Source organism: Pistacia vera, unplaced genomic scaffold (assembly GCF_008641045.1).
Source record: "Pistacia vera cultivar Batoury unplaced genomic scaffold, PisVer_v2 Contig673, whole genome shotgun sequence".
Taxonomy (NCBI): domain Eukaryota; kingdom Viridiplantae; phylum Streptophyta; class Magnoliopsida; order Sapindales; family Anacardiaceae; genus Pistacia; species Pistacia vera.
In genome coordinates, this window is record NW_022196527.1 from 532,926 (window position 1) to 549,948 (window position 17,023).

At 33.1% G+C, this 17,023-nt stretch overlaps 3 protein-coding genes and 1 non-coding gene across 8 annotated transcripts; 3 read left to right on the forward strand and 1 right to left on the reverse strand.

The window, feature by feature from the left end:
• Nucleotides 1-812: 812 nt before the first annotated feature.
• LOC116113133 (pyridine nucleotide-disulfide oxidoreductase domain-containing protein 2-like) lies at nt 813-6,737 on the reverse strand. Of its 3 annotated transcripts, XM_031399282.1 has the most exons (17): nt 6,424-6,737; nt 6,156-6,317; nt 5,815-6,006; nt 5,573-5,630; nt 5,163-5,213; nt 4,740-4,822; nt 3,748-3,835; nt 3,366-3,407; nt 3,203-3,277; nt 2,994-3,062; nt 2,531-2,646; nt 2,074-2,186; nt 1,812-1,891; nt 1,623-1,743; nt 1,389-1,455; nt 1,158-1,288; nt 813-945 (listed from the first exon to the last, which is right to left on the reverse strand). In XM_031399282.1, the coding sequence occupies exons 1-17, from the start codon at nt 6,675-6,677 to the stop codon at nt 941-943; spliced, it is 1,707 nt and encodes a 568-aa protein (XP_031255142.1). In that variant the 5' UTR covers nt 6,678-6,737; the 3' UTR covers nt 813-940. The 3 variants fall into 3 exon arrangements, with proteins under 3 accessions (XP_031255142.1, XP_031255141.1, XP_031255143.1); XM_031399281.1 differs by lacking the exon at nt 813-945 and having other exon boundaries at nt 951-1,288; XM_031399283.1 differs by lacking the exons at nt 813-945; nt 5,163-5,213 and having other exon boundaries at nt 951-1,288.
• Nucleotides 6,738-6,855: 118 nt separating this feature from the next.
• TRNAQ-CUG lies at nt 6,856-6,927 on the forward strand. The gene has a single exon. It is a non-coding gene; the product is annotated as a tRNA-Gln (tRNA).
• Nucleotides 6,928-9,795: 2,868 nt separating this feature from the next.
• On the forward strand, nt 9,796-10,665 carry LOC116113161 (protein RADIALIS-like 3). Its single transcript, XM_031399318.1, has 2 exons — nt 9,796-10,233; nt 10,501-10,665. Exons 1-2 carry the CDS (start codon nt 9,944-9,946, stop codon nt 10,520-10,522), a joined length of 312 nt encoding a protein of 103 aa, XP_031255178.1. The 5' UTR covers nt 9,796-9,943; the 3' UTR covers nt 10,523-10,665.
• A 2,777-nt stretch (nt 10,666-13,442) lies between these two features.
• On the forward strand, nt 13,443-16,149 carry LOC116113054 (7-methyl-GTP pyrophosphatase). Of its 3 annotated transcripts, XM_031399202.1 has the most exons (9): nt 13,443-13,589; nt 13,728-13,799; nt 13,889-13,963; nt 14,173-14,256; nt 14,792-14,861; nt 14,948-15,039; nt 15,268-15,309; nt 15,408-15,488; nt 15,872-16,149. In XM_031399202.1, the coding sequence occupies exons 1-9, from the start codon at nt 13,563-13,565 to the stop codon at nt 15,944-15,946; spliced, it is 618 nt and encodes a 205-aa protein (XP_031255062.1). In that variant the 5' UTR covers nt 13,443-13,562; the 3' UTR covers nt 15,947-16,149. The 3 variants fall into 3 exon arrangements, with proteins under 3 accessions (XP_031255062.1, XP_031255063.1, XP_031255064.1); XM_031399203.1 differs by lacking the exon at nt 15,408-15,488; XM_031399204.1 differs by lacking the exons at nt 15,268-15,309; nt 15,408-15,488.
• Nucleotides 16,150-17,023: the final 874 nt, after the last annotated feature.

The window sequence follows — 17,023 nt, forward strand, 5'->3', positions numbered from 1 at the left end:
TCGGAGGTAATCACCACTAAATTTTGGGTTCAGAAGATTTTCAGAATAACACTTTCCCCACTGGACGATTGTACTCTCCTATCTTTATTACACTATAAATATAAATATAATATTTTTATTATTAAAAAATAAAATAAAATAAATTTACGAATCTATAAAATTTCCATGCACAACCCTGGCTGGAAGTGAAGTGAAGGATACAATTGAAAAGATAGAAAGAAAATGCTGAAGGTTGAATCAAGAGTTTTATGATTTTATGTGTGAATTATTTGAAGTTGAATGATTCAAAATTAAGAAAACCGTTCGTAAATTCTCCATCGTATAATCTTCTTGCCCAAAACAATATTGTGAGATTTAAATTGGTTTTTGAAATTATTTTTAACAACTTTTAAGTAGGGGTGAACGTACCAATTGTTAGGAACCAGAACTAGAACCAATCAGTTCCTAGTTAAAGGAATCAGAACTGAACCGATCGGTTTGGTTCTTTAGTTCCTTTCCTAGGTACCTTATAAAATTTATTACCCCCTATTAATTTAAAAAATAACAAATACACCTCTAATAGTTCACAAAATTCACACATACACCCCTGGTTCCTAAACCGGTTCCAAGCAGGGTACTCGAATGTAGGTTCCAGTTCTACCCCGGGAATTCCCAATTCCAATTTTGCATGATTGGAACCTACCCTATGAGGGCCGGTTTCGGTTCCGAGTCTACCCTTTATCCATGCTCACCCCCACTTTTAAGTAACACATTTTTGATCCCTTAATTAAACTAATAAAACAGTCCCTAAAGATGAAGTTTCAAAATGCAATATTGAAAGAACCCTGTAAAACACAAGTGAGGTCCTGCAAAAGCAAAACAGAACAGCAACTAAATACTATCTGTCAAATCATTTACAACCATTATCGAATTCAAATAACTCAAGATTTTATTAATTACGTTAACCCCTACTTTTAAGTAACACATTTTTTATCCCTTAATTAAACTAATAAAACAGTCCCTAAAGATGAACTTTCAAACTGCAATATTAAAGGAACCCTGCAAAACACAAGTGAGGTCCTGCAAAAGCAAAACAGAACAGCAACTAAATACTATCTGTCAAATCATTTACAACCATTATCGAATTCAAATAACTCAAGATTTATTAAGTACGTAACGAGATTGCTTCTTAACATCCTGCAGAACAACATGAGCAGCATTACGACCAGGTGCACCCATCACACCTCCTCCAGGATGTGATCCACTACCACACATGTACAGCCCTTCTACTGGAGTCCTATAACCTGACCTTTAATTGGAAGAAAAGAAAAATAAGTTTCTCCTATGACATGTTTATAACTCAGATTTTGAAAAATGTTCATGGATCATCCTAAATGTTTGAGAATTACCATCCTTTTACAGGTCGCATCAAAAAAAGTGAATCCAAACCCATAGCACCATGAAAAATGTTTCCCCCTGTCACATGTATACAAGATTTAATTATTTCCAATACAGGTTTTTTTTTTTTTTTTCTTTTATCTGTATATGTACAAGGAGGATGTCTAGCTAAAAGAATTATGGATATTCATGAAATTGATTATCAATTGACATTACACGAGTCTATAGCTGAGAAGCGATAATACCTGTCAGACCAAATTCCCTTTCGAGATCTATCGGTGTCAACATGTCATACCCAATTACTGATGAGCTAAAGCCAGGGGCATGTTCATCAATCAAGCTAAAACATTTTTGTGCATATGACTCCTACAGAGACAGTGATCATTAGTTCGCAACAGCTATGTATTCTGCTAAACAGTCAGTATAAAACTTACTCTGTACACAGGATCTTCCCAGCTACCATCTGAAGGTTTATATGGTGTATATTGTGTGAATAAGCTAACCACATGTTTACCTACAAGAAAATACACAAAGCATCATTCTACTAGTAAAGTGCAAACTTCTAAATACAGGATAGCATGGTGTAATTTCAATGAATAATGGCAGGGTAGATTGCAAGGAGATAAAGTTGAAGATCAAAATCGAAGATTATACTTAGATATACCAAGTAGTTATGACAAGATTATACTTAGATACCAGGGGGAGAAATAGTTTTGTCCAATGAAGAAGGAATTGTCATCTCCATAACAGGTCTTCGAGATGGTAAACCATTCCAAGCATCTTGACAAGCTGAGCCAATCTCATCCATACTTGAAAAATGAAAGAATAAATCAATCAATTATTGAGTTATATTTCCGAGACTCGTGCTTGGGAAACTAGGAGATTGAACTTCTAGTTATCAAATTTATCTTTGTCTATAGTTTCTGAGCTGATGAATACATAACCTATATAGCTTCTTTTGGTCCTTTTCGGATTTCTAGACAATTTATCCTTGTTTTTGAGGACAACTTGTTCACCTCTTATAATCTCTTTAAAATTTCAACAGTATTTTGGCCCAGTCACATCACAAACTAGTACCAATATAGCAGCAAGTTCAGTCAATTGACCAATGCAATTAAATTAAAAAATCTCGGCAAAATACGTTTAAGCATACCTTTCGGCACCAATGTGAATAGTTGCTGTATGCTGAGGACCAACCTCGAGCTGACTTGACTTGCAACAATGGAAGTGGGGCAATTTATCAACGGCGACATTGATTTTGGTAACTCCCTGTTTTCGTTGATGAAAACCAAATACTAGTCAGTATATCAGTAACCTCTAAACATAAAATAGTCTAAGCTTATACACGGTGGGTGGTGGTGCAGAGAGCATTGTTTCTAATATGTTTAATTTGGATTATTGTAATAGAACTAAAAGTTATAAAAGGATATGCATGCAGCACCAAAGGCGGAAAATCCAATTGAGTTTCAACAACAGGAGCCCTTCACAGATTCCTTAATTTTCTTTAGACAATGATACAGAAATAAACAGAAAACAGAGACTGAAGAATAAAAGGGACATGAAGTTCAACATTCTCCCAGGCATAAAAATATAAGTTTTCAATACAGTGATCTCACAGATTTGTAGTCTGAGTACTTGATAGCACGGAGAAAATCGTCAGGAAGAACATCTTGAGGCACCAATCCCTGAGCCAGAAAAACATAAGCCTAAACAGAGAGGAATATCCAATAGTAAAAATTGCAAAAGCAAACATGAATCTGTCTTTTGCCTTTCACCAATGTGTGCAACCTTTTGTACAACAAAGAAGCAATTTTAACCTTCTTACGATGAAAGTCTTACAAGGGGTTGCATTCGACAAAACAATTGAAGAATGCACTTGTGTCCCATCAATCAGTAATACCTAGATTATGAATAAGGTATAGTTATCCAGTAATTCCATAAAAAAACTTTAGAACTCTCAGTTGAGGCAATAGGTGAAAAAGCCTAACCCCATTAACTTTTCCAGAGTCTCCAATCATTATCTGTGAAACCTGTACATAAAGATAGAAGTTTGGAAACTCACGAATCTTAACTCCATAGAAACCAGAGAAAATGACTCCTTATGATAGATAATGTGTCAAAGAAGAAAGACAATAATAAATGAACTACGTTACTAAATACAAGAGAGTTAATCATCAAAATGTTAAACTCGAAAACAAAACAGCATAATCGTTCAACATTTACATCTTTGCTCCACCAACAAGAATATAAATTATACTGCTTCATTTATTGATTCAAAGAATTGGTGATGTGCAATGCTTATGTTGTAAAGTCATGCATTACAACTTATTGACACAACATGAAGAATAACAGTCACCATACTAAACGCACCTCCTCGTTTGTGAGAATATGCACCCCAGCTTCCCTGGCAGCTTTACTTATGGCCAAGGATATCGAACCCATCCCACCTTCAACATGCCTACAATGAATATAGTCTAGTTTAGAAAATACATTCAACAGACCATAACATACAAACTAATTAACCTTTCAACAATGTTCTTGTTGAATTTAAATGAACATCAAGTTATCAACCAAGAAGTATTTTTTATAATCTAATAAACTATGTCAGTGGTAGTATGTCAATAATTTAGCCTCAAACAAGAATGATACAAATTGTGTACGCATTCAAGGAAAGAAAAATATCTACTCAATCCTACTCTATAGGTAGAAAGAAATAAAGGTCTCAAGTCTCAACCAAACTAAGAAATGCATGATAAGTTCTTAGAATTCTGATTGGATCCAAAAAGAAAAAAGAATCAGTTTATTCATTCAACTAAACCTGTTAAAAGCTTTTGCAAAACTATTGAACTATAATAATGCACTCATTCATAAATGACTTTGAAGTCATCAATTTCAAGGACTTTGCTTTAGATTTACCAGTGATGAATGTCCTTTTTATGTGACCCCTCTGATGTGTACTGAACACTAGGTGTGTCATTAGTAGCATGTGTTGTGGATCAAGTGCGAGTTTTCCATGCGCTAATACCATACGAGAAGCCCAACTCAACCATACTACCAGCAGATTTCTTAAACCTTCAATGATGTTAACCCATGCTTTAATGAAATAAATACTAAATTACTAGAACCTAAGAGTTCAGTTATAAATTTTCCAACATTCTCTGTACCCTATCTCAAAAGAGAGAGAAGAAGAAAAAAGAACGTAGATCATGAATTAAAAGAATTGAACCATCATAAAATTCCAGATGCACTAAGGCTGGGATGGTTAAGTAGATTTAACTTTGACCTTGAAAATTTGCAGCTTTCTATTTTGTATTGTAGAATTGCCAAATCATTTACATTAACTTAACAAATGAAATACTTACGACCAAACATTACGATCACCATCAGTTTCACCCATCACATGATGTAGCAGAACATATCCACTCCCGGGTGCATGGATACTGGCCTATAAGAAATTTAGAATGATTTTAAATCCCCCCATCAAATCCCAGGGCCTAAGCTGTAAGAAAGATTTTAAACTAACATCTAGTATTAGTCAGTTTAAAAATGGAACAGCCACATCCTTAAAGTCATCATGATAAACTTTAAAAAAAAAAAAAAAAAAAAATTGAAGGATACATTAGAGGGGAATTCAAAGCATGAATCATCCTCAAACCTAAACGCTCAACAGAACTTCAACAAATAAAAGTACCAGCAAGTGGAACAGGTTTCAAAGTTGTAATTGTATCATCACATTAAACTGTTATCCAATCTAACATCAAACACAAAAAGTATAAAAGTCATACCATACTCCCAACAATAGCATCTCCTGCAATTGCTGCCTTCAGTAAATCTGACTGTATATAGAAAATTAGGAAAAACGCCACATTACAATAGATTGATCATTAACTGACTAAACGTAATTAACATGCTGGTAACATTCATACAAAAAATCATAACTAAATTGAACTTCAAGTAAGAAGTTTCATGATCAAAACACTGCCCTCATCGTTGCGATGCAAAACTTAAAGTTTACATCTTCATATGACCATTTCTTCGAAACCTCCACAGTCAGAAAGTTAACACTAGATACCATAGTTTTGTAGACTTTCATGCAACTTAGGATCCCTAAATAACATTTAGATAAAAAGGTTTTAGCCGACTAAATAGAAGAACATGCGTGATTTCAAATCCATTCAAGTAATGCTGTGAGTACCTCAAACCACTTATTCAAAACCTTGGATGTTGGGGATAATAAGAGGTCCACAAATTCCCTGTCAGAATATTATATAAACCACATTAACAAAGGGGAGACAAAAATAAGTACTTTTTAGCATATATATTACATATAGCAACAACAATTGAAATAGTCTTAGCTAAGTCTATATGTATGTGAATCCATACGTTTATGAACTGAACATCAATGGTGGATGGAATTAACAGGAAAATAATACTTACACCATATCCTTTTGCCCCAATTGCAAGACATGACGCAGGCAACGAGTCCAGAAAACAGATTTTTCCAACTTATCCCTCAAACGATCATTCAAATTCAAAGATGAATCCCCAGGCCCACACAAAGTTTCGGGTGTAGGAGAATCCACAAGAAAATTCATGAATTTGCAGAATTTATTTAGCTGACTTTCATATCTGTTGACCAACAAAAAGTAAAATTGAATCGAAACATGATAACTTTCTTGATAGATATATATTCAACAGATAATAGTCTAAAAGCAGAGCATTTTTTCTTTTTTTTTTTTTCTAAATGACAAATTTATCAAAAGGCTATACAGTAGCACCTTGGATAAGCATCCGCATCACGTTTTGAGAATTTGGAAATCTCAGAGTAATTGTGCTCCTCGTCAAATCCTAAAAGAAGGTAACGCCCATCAAGACACGGTGAAAACGAGGAAGCGGTTGGCTTTAACAACTTCAAGCCATGTCTCTTCAACTCTAACTCCCTTCAAATTCAAAAACTTTATAGCATTGTATATACTTGATAATATGCATACTGAGCAGATGATAATAGTGAGATGAATGCATGCATGCATGTGTATAAATTTGCACCTGATGACGGAGGGACGGAGAAGGCTTTGGAGGTAGCTGCAGCGTGAGAATTTGAAGCCTGGGATGAGTTCTTCAGTAACGGCAGCTCCACCGATGATGTAGCGTCGCTCCAGCACGGCGACTGAAAGGCCTCCACGCGCCAAATAAGCTGCAGCTGTCAATCCATTGTGGCCTCCACCGATAACCACCACGTCCCACTTCTTCTCCTTCAGCGACCGCCTAATGCTTCCGCTGCCAAAACACTTTTTCCACATTCCAACTCAGTTCGTTGCCTTGAGTTCAGTTGAGATGAGACTGATCAAAGTCTTCATCAAACTGATGCATACCCACTTCGAGTTCTTACGTGGAAACAGCCAGTTAAGTAATTGTAGTGGGACCCACTTTTAGTCTATAATATTTTAAAACTGTTGAGTTTGAAATTGGACTATCAACGGTCCCATGGTCTAGTGGTCAGGACATTGGACTCTGAATCCAGTAACCCGAGTTCAAATCTCGGTGGGACCTTTTTTATTTAAAAGATTGGTTAAGCCAATAACTTTTCATTTTTTTTTTCTGTCAACTTTCAAAACTGACGATGGTGCTCCTGAGTCGAGTGCTGATGAAAGCTGCAAAAATATTGCAGCGAGTTTTATATTTTTGGTTTTGCACGTGATACATGATCCATTAAGAATAATTTTCAACAAATATCCACTGCATTACTAGCGGAAAGATTGTCGTGCCTCTATATATATATAAATTTTTTTATATTCATAATAATATAATCAATTAAATTTATTATTATAGAAAGATTATAACTTAATAATGGTATAATTACAAGAATTATTGTTTTAATTTTTAATTTTATAATTTATGTTTTAGTAGTATTAAAATTTCAATTCATTATTTTAGTAAAATTAGAATAATATGGAATTAGATATCATAGAGTCATTGTAAAATTGAGTGATCAAATTCAACAATTTCATTACATTAATCAAATAAATATTAATGTATTCATTAATAATCTAAATAAGCAACAAGTCATGTATATCTAAAAGATGATAGTACATAAATACCAAAAGTTTTATGTTAAGAAGTTCTAAATAAGTTTAAGAGCTATAAATATTCTGGCTTCAACAAGAAGTGTGTATGCTGGCCACTTATTATATATCCGCAAGATAAAAGATGTGGTAACAACTCTAAAGCATAAATCATTGTCCTAAACAACTTTAGATAAATATTTTATTTCATCTTAAACTTTTAATGTAACATATCGTATATTTTTTTGTATTATACATATAATTATTATTATGTAAATGCAAGTTTCTTAAAACGGGACTTAGAAAAATTATAACTTATGATAATATGCAATTTATTATTATTAACCCCAAAAGGTTGGTCTGATGGTCAAAGAAGTCTGCTCCCTTCATTGACTTTATGGGTTCAAACTTTAAGGCCACCTATCTCAACACATAATTTATTAGATTTATAAGGTATTCAATGGATCCCGAGATTAGTTGAAGTGCGCGTAAGCTGACTTAGACACTTCGGTTACCAAAAAATTTTATTATTATTATTTATAACTAGTCAAAGTTTGGACCAAAATTTTTTATGACTACATGAAAATAAGAATCTAACGGTGATTAAATATAATCTTGATAATTGTGACGGTTAATTATGGAACTATTAATCCTATTTTGTTGCAAAAGATAATAGCATGATACCCAAGTGAGTAGTGAGACAAATTTGATCGTGTAACGAGCGTGAATAACTAAGATTGTGTTTGGTTCAGTATTTCAATGTTTTTTATAACAATGTTTTGGAAAAAGTAAAATTGAGTTAAATTGGTTCATCTTTATGAGAAAAGTAATTATAAATACTATTAGTTAAATAAAGTATAAATAAATAATTTTGATGTTTTTAAGATAAGATAAAGAAATAAGATAGGATAAAAATAATTGAATCAATGGGCTTAAAAAGTCTAAAATCAACGAACATTATCAACAAGAGGCATTACATATTTACATAGACAGCGTTTTCTAGGCAAAATTTGAAAGGAAGATCTTAGACGTCAAATTCAGGATACTGTTGATGAAGCTGAGGAAAGTCCGTCACTCTTCACTTAAAATATTGTAGACATGATGATCGAAATCAAGTTAAGATTTAGGCGTGATTCCCCATGACAAGATAAGGAAATATTTTCAGTTTATTCAACAACTCTATCTTGTAACTTTATAAATTCATCTTATCCCGTAATTTCGGGTAATAACCTTTTTATTTTTATTTACTAATTTTTTTTATTTTTAAAAGCAAAGTATTTAAGTATATCTTAATTAATCTTCGACATCCATTGAATACTCTATAAACTTAATATTTCGAGTAACCATAAATATGAAAGTGATTTGAATTCAGAAAATAAATGAAAATAATAAATCTTCTTCACCGTTAGATTAATCAGCCAATAACGTTGAGTTCTTTCATTTTGGTTCCATCCTTAAAACGCTCTACAACAGTGATTTGACCCAAAATTAGTAATCACCTTTCTGGATTAATAACAAGTTGATGTATTTAATTTAACAGACTTCTTGTATTCTAATTTCTAAATATAAACAATCGATCATCAAGTTGAAATTCGGTCGCGTTTCTTTGATCCTTCATAATTAGATGAGGATAGAATCTACCAGCTTTTGAATTTTCAAATTACCTTTCTTATCTTGTAACCACTAATTGAAAGCCCACTTGCGGTATTTTGAACTGTTGTTTGAATTACCACCACTCCGCAAAATTTCCCTACTGTTTTCTTCGGCATTTCCAGTGTTCTATCTACCCCTTTCGTTTTCAAGATTATTCTCACATGTTTCTTTACTTTTGATTGTTCAAAAAGACATTATTGGGATTCGGGAACCCGAAAACCATATTTTGTTCACATTTTTTTGTTTTACATGTCAACTGTAGGCGACCACCTATAGGCTATAATGGAGGAGAAAGACAGAGCAGTTCAAAATGAAGATTTTATATTATTATTCAGAGCATGCTAGTAGTGGGTTTCATTTCTTTCGATAAAGTTAAAACAAATAAAAATTTCTACTAACATAACAAAACCCCACATGCATATGAGTACTTTATAAGAACATCGTACTTGCACAAGATAATTTATTTAGACTTGAAAAAGAAGCAACAGATTTATACTGAAAGAAAGAAAAACATTGAAATGGTGATCCTTAATTTCTTGCTTATTAAATGTAGTCAAATATAATATGTAATGATGTGTGAATTTTCAGCCAGCTTGCACCACCCCATAAACCTCGTTTCTGGCCTGGACGCCGCTAGTCTACTAGCAATAGCAAAGCAATTTCTCATTTTCTTTTTCTTTTCCTTTTACTTGACTCTTGTGTCTGCAGTCTGCCATTAATATGCTTTTCTTGTTTGATAACCTTTGAACTATTCTTTTTGTGTTGTGTTCCACGTTTTAGGCTTTAACTTAATTCCCTCTTCAATTACATTTTTTTTTTTCTTTTTTTATCATCTTTGATAAAATTGATCGATGGAATCGGATCAGCGTTCTTCTTCTACTACCACTTGGACAGCCATGAAAAATAAATTGTTTGAAGATGCTCTGGCAATATACGATAAGGATACACCTGAGCGGTGGCATATTATTGCGAAGATTGTTGGTGGAACAAGCGCTGAGGAAGTGAAAAGGCAGTATGAAATCCTTGTAGATGACATCAAGAACATCGAGTCTGACAGAGTTCCTCTTCCTGATTATCAAACAAATGAAAGCAGCAGTCACGGCAACAACATTATTACTAATGGAGACCAAACAGAGCAAAGGTAACAGAAAAATCTCTCTCTTTTTTCTGTAGTATCTCCATTCCTTCATCAAATCATATTCATTCAAATCAAAAAGTAGAATACAGGATGAAGTATAAATATTAATTGAAATCCAGCAGATTAGGATGCATCGTTCGGGAAAATGGTATGATTAATTGATCATCACCATTATGCTGTCTCTAACATTGAAAATTATAGTTAATTTACACTCTCTATTGATAGTGTGAGCTTCCCTAATTGCTTATATACTTCGATTTTCCTCTGCAGGCTGAAGCATCTAAGGCTGTAATTTAGATTTTAACAAGAAGAATATATAGCATTTTACCATATGTGGATCGTTCAATTTACTTGATCATTACCTTTTAATGGTGATAAATTTTCTTCAAGAACAATATATGCACCATGCTCCATTATTCTACTCTTAATTTGTTTCTTTTTAATACCTAGACGATATTTTTTTGTGCTAAATTCGTAACCTTCCAGGAAGAATCATCAAATTTCTAACATTATAGTTCAATTTACAGATGAATTGTTTCACTCTATGTATTTTATATTCATGGTTTGATCATACTGCGATTGTTATACCAACGCAAAAACTCAAACCGGCATATGAAATTATCTAATTAAAAACCAAAAATTAGTAAAATATCAAAGCATCTGGAAACCATTGTTTTTAGCATCATTGAATAGGATTCTTTAATCCAGAAGCATTGAGCAGCTGGTTGGTGTGTTTTGCCTGCTAACCAGTATAATTTTGTTCTATTAAATTTGTGTAGTTGCAATAGATATCTGTTAAAGGTGTGTAGTTGGAGTAGATATTGGCTAAGAACTCTGCCTTCTAAATATAGTGTTTGAAGAAATTAGAGTTGTTTTTATATATACAGGGCATAGGCATTAATAAATTCACCAACCAAATTAGTTTCTCCATAAGGCACAGATTATTCCTCTGGCAGAAAATGGTCAAAATTAGCACATATGGGTTGAGGATGGGCTTGATTCAGTTTTGGTTCTCTGAAAATCCATCGTGGTAAAGATGATGGGCTTGATTCAGTTTTGGTTCTCTGGAAATCCATCTTGGTAAAGACGATGAAAATGGAAATACACAAACCAGAAATTCCCACAAAGAAAATATTACACCCACAACTTCGACATCGTAATTTGTCATTAGTTAGATTGCAAATAGATAGACGAGACCAATGCAAGTAGATGAGACCCATTTTACTAGTTGACCAATGACGAGCTGTCACGTCAGGATTGTGAGAGAAAATTTGTGAAAAGAAGTTGTAGGTGGTAGTTGGAACCAGAACCGGCAGGTATCCTGGGTTCGGTTCTGGTTCCTACCCATAACCAGTTGTTAATGGGTAGGTTTCGGTTTCAAATTTTTGGAATCGGAACTAGGAATCGAGACTAATATAAAATAAAATTAATATTAGGGAGGTTAATAAAAAATTTTGTAGAAAAAGTAATGTGAATACATTTATATTTATATTTCATAACATTTAAAGTAAGTTAGTTTGACTTTTGAGAATCTACCTTTATAAAGTAATGGAGTTTGTAATTTTGAATTTATAATTTGTAATTTTATTTTTGTTAATAAGTGTAGGTGGGGAGGTATTTGTAAGTTTTTAAGGGTTTTTTTGCCATTTTAAAAACTTTTAGGGGGTCATGTAATTTTACAGGGTACCCAGAATCAGAACTGGAACCAGAACCATTGTTACAGGTTCTGGTTCTGGGTATCTAGGAACCGGAACCGTCGGTTCAGGTTCTGGTTCCAAATTTCAAGGAACCGTCGGTTCTGGTTCCGGTTCCTTCAAAAAGTGCAGGGTACCTGGAACCAAACACCCCTAATAGGTGGAGTAGACGGTTCCGGTTCTGGTTCCAAATTTCAAGGAACCGTCGGTTCTGGTTCCGGTTCCTTCAAAAAGTGCAGGGTACCTGGAACCAAACACCCCTAATAGGTGGAGTACTACACATTCCCACAATTACTTGCTAAGACAAAAAATAATAATAATAATCAAGTAGATATTTGGTGCATACAATACAAGTACAACATAAAGTCTTGCATGATGTACATGCATGTCATCAAATACATCATCACATTATTTACATATACATGCCACAGATGATGACACCTCAATTAAAGATATAAAATCTGCAATAAATTTTTAGAAGAGTAGTATTATTGATAATGAATATATTTAATACAATTTATTTATTTTAAAATAAAAAATAAAAGAACATAATTAAAATAAATTTTCCTTTTGTTACATTAGATTTATATTATATAATTTTTAATTAATTATTGAATTGATGGATTTTTTGGTTTATTAGGGTTCTTCAATTTTTTTTGAGAATTGAATAATATAAGATAAATTTATAATATAAAATAACTTTTTACTTACATATAAAATAAGATTACCCTTTTGACCTCATTAAAATAAAAGAAAGGCGCTATTGATCAAATTGGTCAGGGCTAAAAATCATTTCCCAAATTTAAATCCAAGTATAAGAACCTATTTGGTGGAACTTATCTATTGATAAGAAAAGCTTATATAAAGTCATAAGCACTTTCAAAGTATTTTTGGTTGTTTGGTAACATTTCAAACAGGCTTGTAGAATTTAAAATAAACTATTTTATGATTGATGAGGAAAATTGATGAGAAAAACTCAAATTTGACTTTTTCTTATAAACTCTTTTTGAGCTTATTTAAAATATTGAAATTTCAAAAATATCCTTATTGTATTTTATATGTTCAACTTGATTTATTCTTGTATACTGAAACACTTTTTGATAAATTAACAATAAAAAGCACTTTTACATTTTCTTAATCAAACAATTAACAACTTTTTCAAAAAAAATTATATTTTTATAAGCTCTTTTTTAATAAGTATTTCTTTTATAAGTTTCACTCGAATAAAGCATACCAAACGGACCTTAAATCTACTTAAATTTGTCAAAAACACTTTTTTATGAGATTTGGTATAAAATAAAATAAAATAAAAAATATTGAATAAAGAAGAGGTACTTATCATAAATGATTTATGCAGAATTGAAAATTGAAAAACAAGACCGCATAGCTTAAGAAGAAACGACGTCGTTTAATGCTTGAAAACGAAACAGGACACGAAGAGGCAGCGTTTCTAGTTTCTACTATTTCGCAAAAGTGGGAGTATTCCTGTAATTTCACTTTTGAAGTGGAGGAAATAAATTGTAGGGTGCTGGACACTCACTGCTGGTTGTGGATGAGACAGACACGAAAGGGAACTGCACACTCTTTTAGCACACCTTATCTACAGCATCTCTACGGAAGCGGTAGTCAGAAAGACAGATGTGTCAAAGCGACTTGTCGTTTAAGGTGGTCTTTGATTTAAATTTAGCCACTGCATTTGCATGGGCTGCTTCCGTTTGTCAAAACAAATATTTATAAGATGAGAATAACATATGGTTTTCTAATCAATCTTTAGTTGCTGCATTTCATTAATTTTCATGACAGATAATTCTGGGTTCATCATCGATGGCGCGCAGAGAGATTCTAGCGGAGATGGGATATGAATTCAGTATCATAGTAAGTTGATAGATAATACAAACGTTTACTGTTTAATATACTAATAATGGCAAGTGAAAAGTTGACTGGGTAGGGTTCATAATATTTAGACTGCAGACATTGATGAAAGCAGTATTAGGAGAGAAAAGCCAGAAGAATTGGTAATGGCTCTAGCTGAGGCGAAGGTATCATTTCTTTACTGGCTATCTCCCTTTCACATATCTTTTGTTCTTGTAACACATGCTTGACTGGAACTGTTAAATTTCAAGTTGTTACGGTTTAGGATGCATTTCATTTACTATGTATGGAAATCTCAAATTTGTGATTGAATCTTGTAACACAGACGTTAATGAGAATGTCTTTATGTGTTTTACTCTAAATATTTTTTTAATAGGCAGATGCCATCATACAAAGGTTTCAAAATACAAGTCAATTCAAGGACGATCCTCAGGCAACATTGTTAATCACAGCAGACACAGTATGCTTTTATTCCCGCTTGTTGTTCTACTTCAAATTTTATTTACGGCAGTTGGTGATTTATGCACAAAGAGTAGGGCCTGTATGTGATGGAAGTAGGTGGTCATGTCGAACAAACTTATTAGTTCATTAATCTTCTTAGCTAATTATTGACCAATTTGCTTATTCCTGAGTCTCATTTATAAGAATCGTTAATTGAAAGAGTTCATAACTATGTTCTTGAATCTGTAATAAATAGAATTATATAGTTAAAAGATTACATACAGACCTGTATCTTAATTGTTTCTCTACACTGTCCAACCTAAGCTATATATATCTTACAGTGCCTATATACTTCCAGTTGCTGGATTGGCATATTTGTTACACGCCCCATGGATTTCACTTTGTTTATTAACTTTAATGTGGCCTATTTATACATTAAAACAAGTTAATGGTAAATCATAGGAAACAGCATTTCAAATTTGGTGATTTTCTCTTTGCTGGAAATAGGGCTTATTTGAGGTTATTTCTTACTTCTAAATCCAATGGATTTTGAGGTGGTGGTGTACAAAGGGACGATTAGAGAAAAACCTTCTGGCAAGGAAGAAGCACGCGAATTTATCAAAGGTTTACATCAATGGTTTCATAGTCACCTCTTTCCCTCACAACAAATATCTGGGTTTAGAGGTCATACATATTTTTATGTGTTTCAGGTTATTCGGGCAGTCATGCCGCAGTTGTTGGATCAGTACTTATAACCAACCTTAAGACAGGAACAAGAAAAGGGGGATGGGAACTAGCAGAGGTACTATTTCTTGCACATTTAAATTAGCCTGTGCTTTTCCTCAAGAATTTTCATTAGATGATTTTCAAGCCCATACATGACTTCGGCCTAGCTTATAAAAAATGCTATATTTGTGTTTATATGGTCACAGTAGGCAGGGTTCCGTCCAAATAAGCCATTTCACATAATCTGCATCTTATTAATTTGTTTTATAATGTGAAAGTCTTAAATTTGCTGGTGTTAATACAGGTTTATTTCCATGACATACCTGATGAAGTCATTGATAACCTGGTAAAATTTATTACATAATCCTTTTAAGATTAATTTTCATCTGCCATTCCTTTTATTTAATGTTACCTATTCTATTTTTGGTGGTGAGGTGTGGTCAGATAGATGAAGAAATTACTCTGAATGTTGCTGGAGGTCTTATGCTGGAAAATCCATTGACATTGCCCTTCGTTGAAGCAGTGGTCTGTCTTCCCCCTCCCTCTGCTTGTGTGGTGTGTGGATGAATGTTTTAGTCAATGATGAATGAATCTTTATATGGTTGATTCACTCATAAATCCAGGCTATATTGCCCTTCAGACTTCTGCCACCTGAGCCAAACTTAGGATTCCAAATCAATCCAGTGGACAATTTATAATCTTCTTCTTTTGATCATATCATAAGTTCCCATATGGTCGTTTATATGAGTCACCAATCAGATGAACTTTGTTTTACCTAATATCTATTTTACATATAACATATTGGCTTTGGTCTGTTCCGAGGGGGAATGGGATACCCCAAATGCTAGAATTTGAGAATTGTGCTTTGTTTCTTCTAATATTTGCATGCATAATTTTGTTTTGGGCAGGTAGGGGGAACTGATACCGTGATGGGACTTTCTAAATTTCTAACAGAAAAGCTCATCCGAGAAGCACTACTATAGCAGTGGTTTTGAACCATCAACTATTCAATTCCATTTTTTAGCGTTGTAGAGTGGTGGGATTCAACCCATTCTGATACACTATTGTCTGCGATTCATTCATTTTGCCTTTTGATTTGATTTTTCTCATCACAATCGAACAATAAAACAATGATTTATTTCTAATGTACACAACCATGCATAAAATTAATGTATTATGTATTGAATATGTAGTGTTATTTATAGAGTAAAATTAGAAGCTTATGTTGAAACCTTATTCTTAATTAGAATACGGTTATATATACTAGTAAGACCAGTATTACATACTGTTTGTTGTTGTTGGGCTTTTGATTTTGGTTGCGAGGTAAAAAAAAAGGAAAGGACAAATTCCTTTTTAATCCCTGAACCGTAGAATATTTTTTTTTTTTTTTTTAATGATTAGGAATGTCTGAGCCAGTTAATGCGTACCCTAACTAATCCTCTGGAACTATCGGTCGGATAAGCGCTTCAGTGGCTACCTTAATTTAGAACCCTGGAACTATCAGTCGGATAAGAGTTCTAGTAGTTATCTCTATTAGTAACCAAGGAGGGACTTGAACTTAAAATCTCTTGAATAATACTCACAAGAGTTTCTATCGAATCACTCGACCATTTAGAGATAGTTAAATTTTACTTTTGAAGAGATGTAATATAAGTTCTAAACATGAGAGAAATTTTGGCATAATTCTAAAGGTCTGCTTGGGAGGTTTTTTTCATTGGTTTTGAGTGGTTTTTAATTAGACTAGTTTTAAGGTGTTCTAAAACCATTACTTGCCAAATTTTGTATATACTAGTTTTGACTAACTCAAAAAACACCTAGAACCAGTACAGTGTATTATTGAAGGGTTTATAAAACACCTCAAATCGAGGTGTTTTGGTTGATTTTAAACTTTTATTCCACAAATACCATATCCATCATAAAACTATACCAATTATATCCAAAAAAAAATTTAAACATATTATACGCGTCTCCAACCATATTAATTCTAAGCAATCATAAAAAAATAATTATTAAAATCACATTTCTAGATGCTTTCATGGAGAAGTTGAGCTACAATTTTT

Excerpts from the sequence above, each read along its gene's own strand:
- LOC116113133 (XM_031399281.1), bottom strand. The coding sequence starts at position 6,677 with ATGTGGAAAAAGTGTTTTGGCAGCGGAAGCATTAGGCGGTCGCTGAAG. Across the intron at positions 6,007-6,155 it reads GATGCGGATGCTTATCCAAG|ATATGAAAGTCAGCTAAATA; the intron begins GTGCTACTGTAT and ends GTTGGTCAACAG. Across the intron at positions 5,631-5,814 it reads TTGGGGCAAAAGGATATGGT|GGAATTTGTGGACCTCTTAT; the intron begins GTAAGTATTATT and ends ATATTCTGACAG.
- LOC116113054 (XM_031399202.1), top strand. The coding sequence starts at position 13,563 with ATGTGTCAAAGCGACTTGTCGTTTAAG. Across the intron at positions 13,800-13,888 it reads GATATGAATTCAGTATCATA|ACTGCAGACATTGATGAAAG; the intron begins GTAAGTTGATAG and ends CATAATATTTAG. Across the intron at positions 13,964-14,172 it reads TGGCTCTAGCTGAGGCGAAG|GCAGATGCCATCATACAAAG; the intron begins GTATCATTTCTT and ends TTTTTTTAATAG.
- LOC116113161 (XM_031399318.1), top strand. The coding sequence starts at position 9,944 with ATGGAATCGGATCAGCGTTCTTCTTCTACTACCACTTGGACAGCCATG. Across the intron at positions 10,234-10,500 it reads GGAGACCAAACAGAGCAAAG|GCTGAAGCATCTAAGGCTGT; the intron begins GTAACAGAAAAA and ends TTTCCTCTGCAG.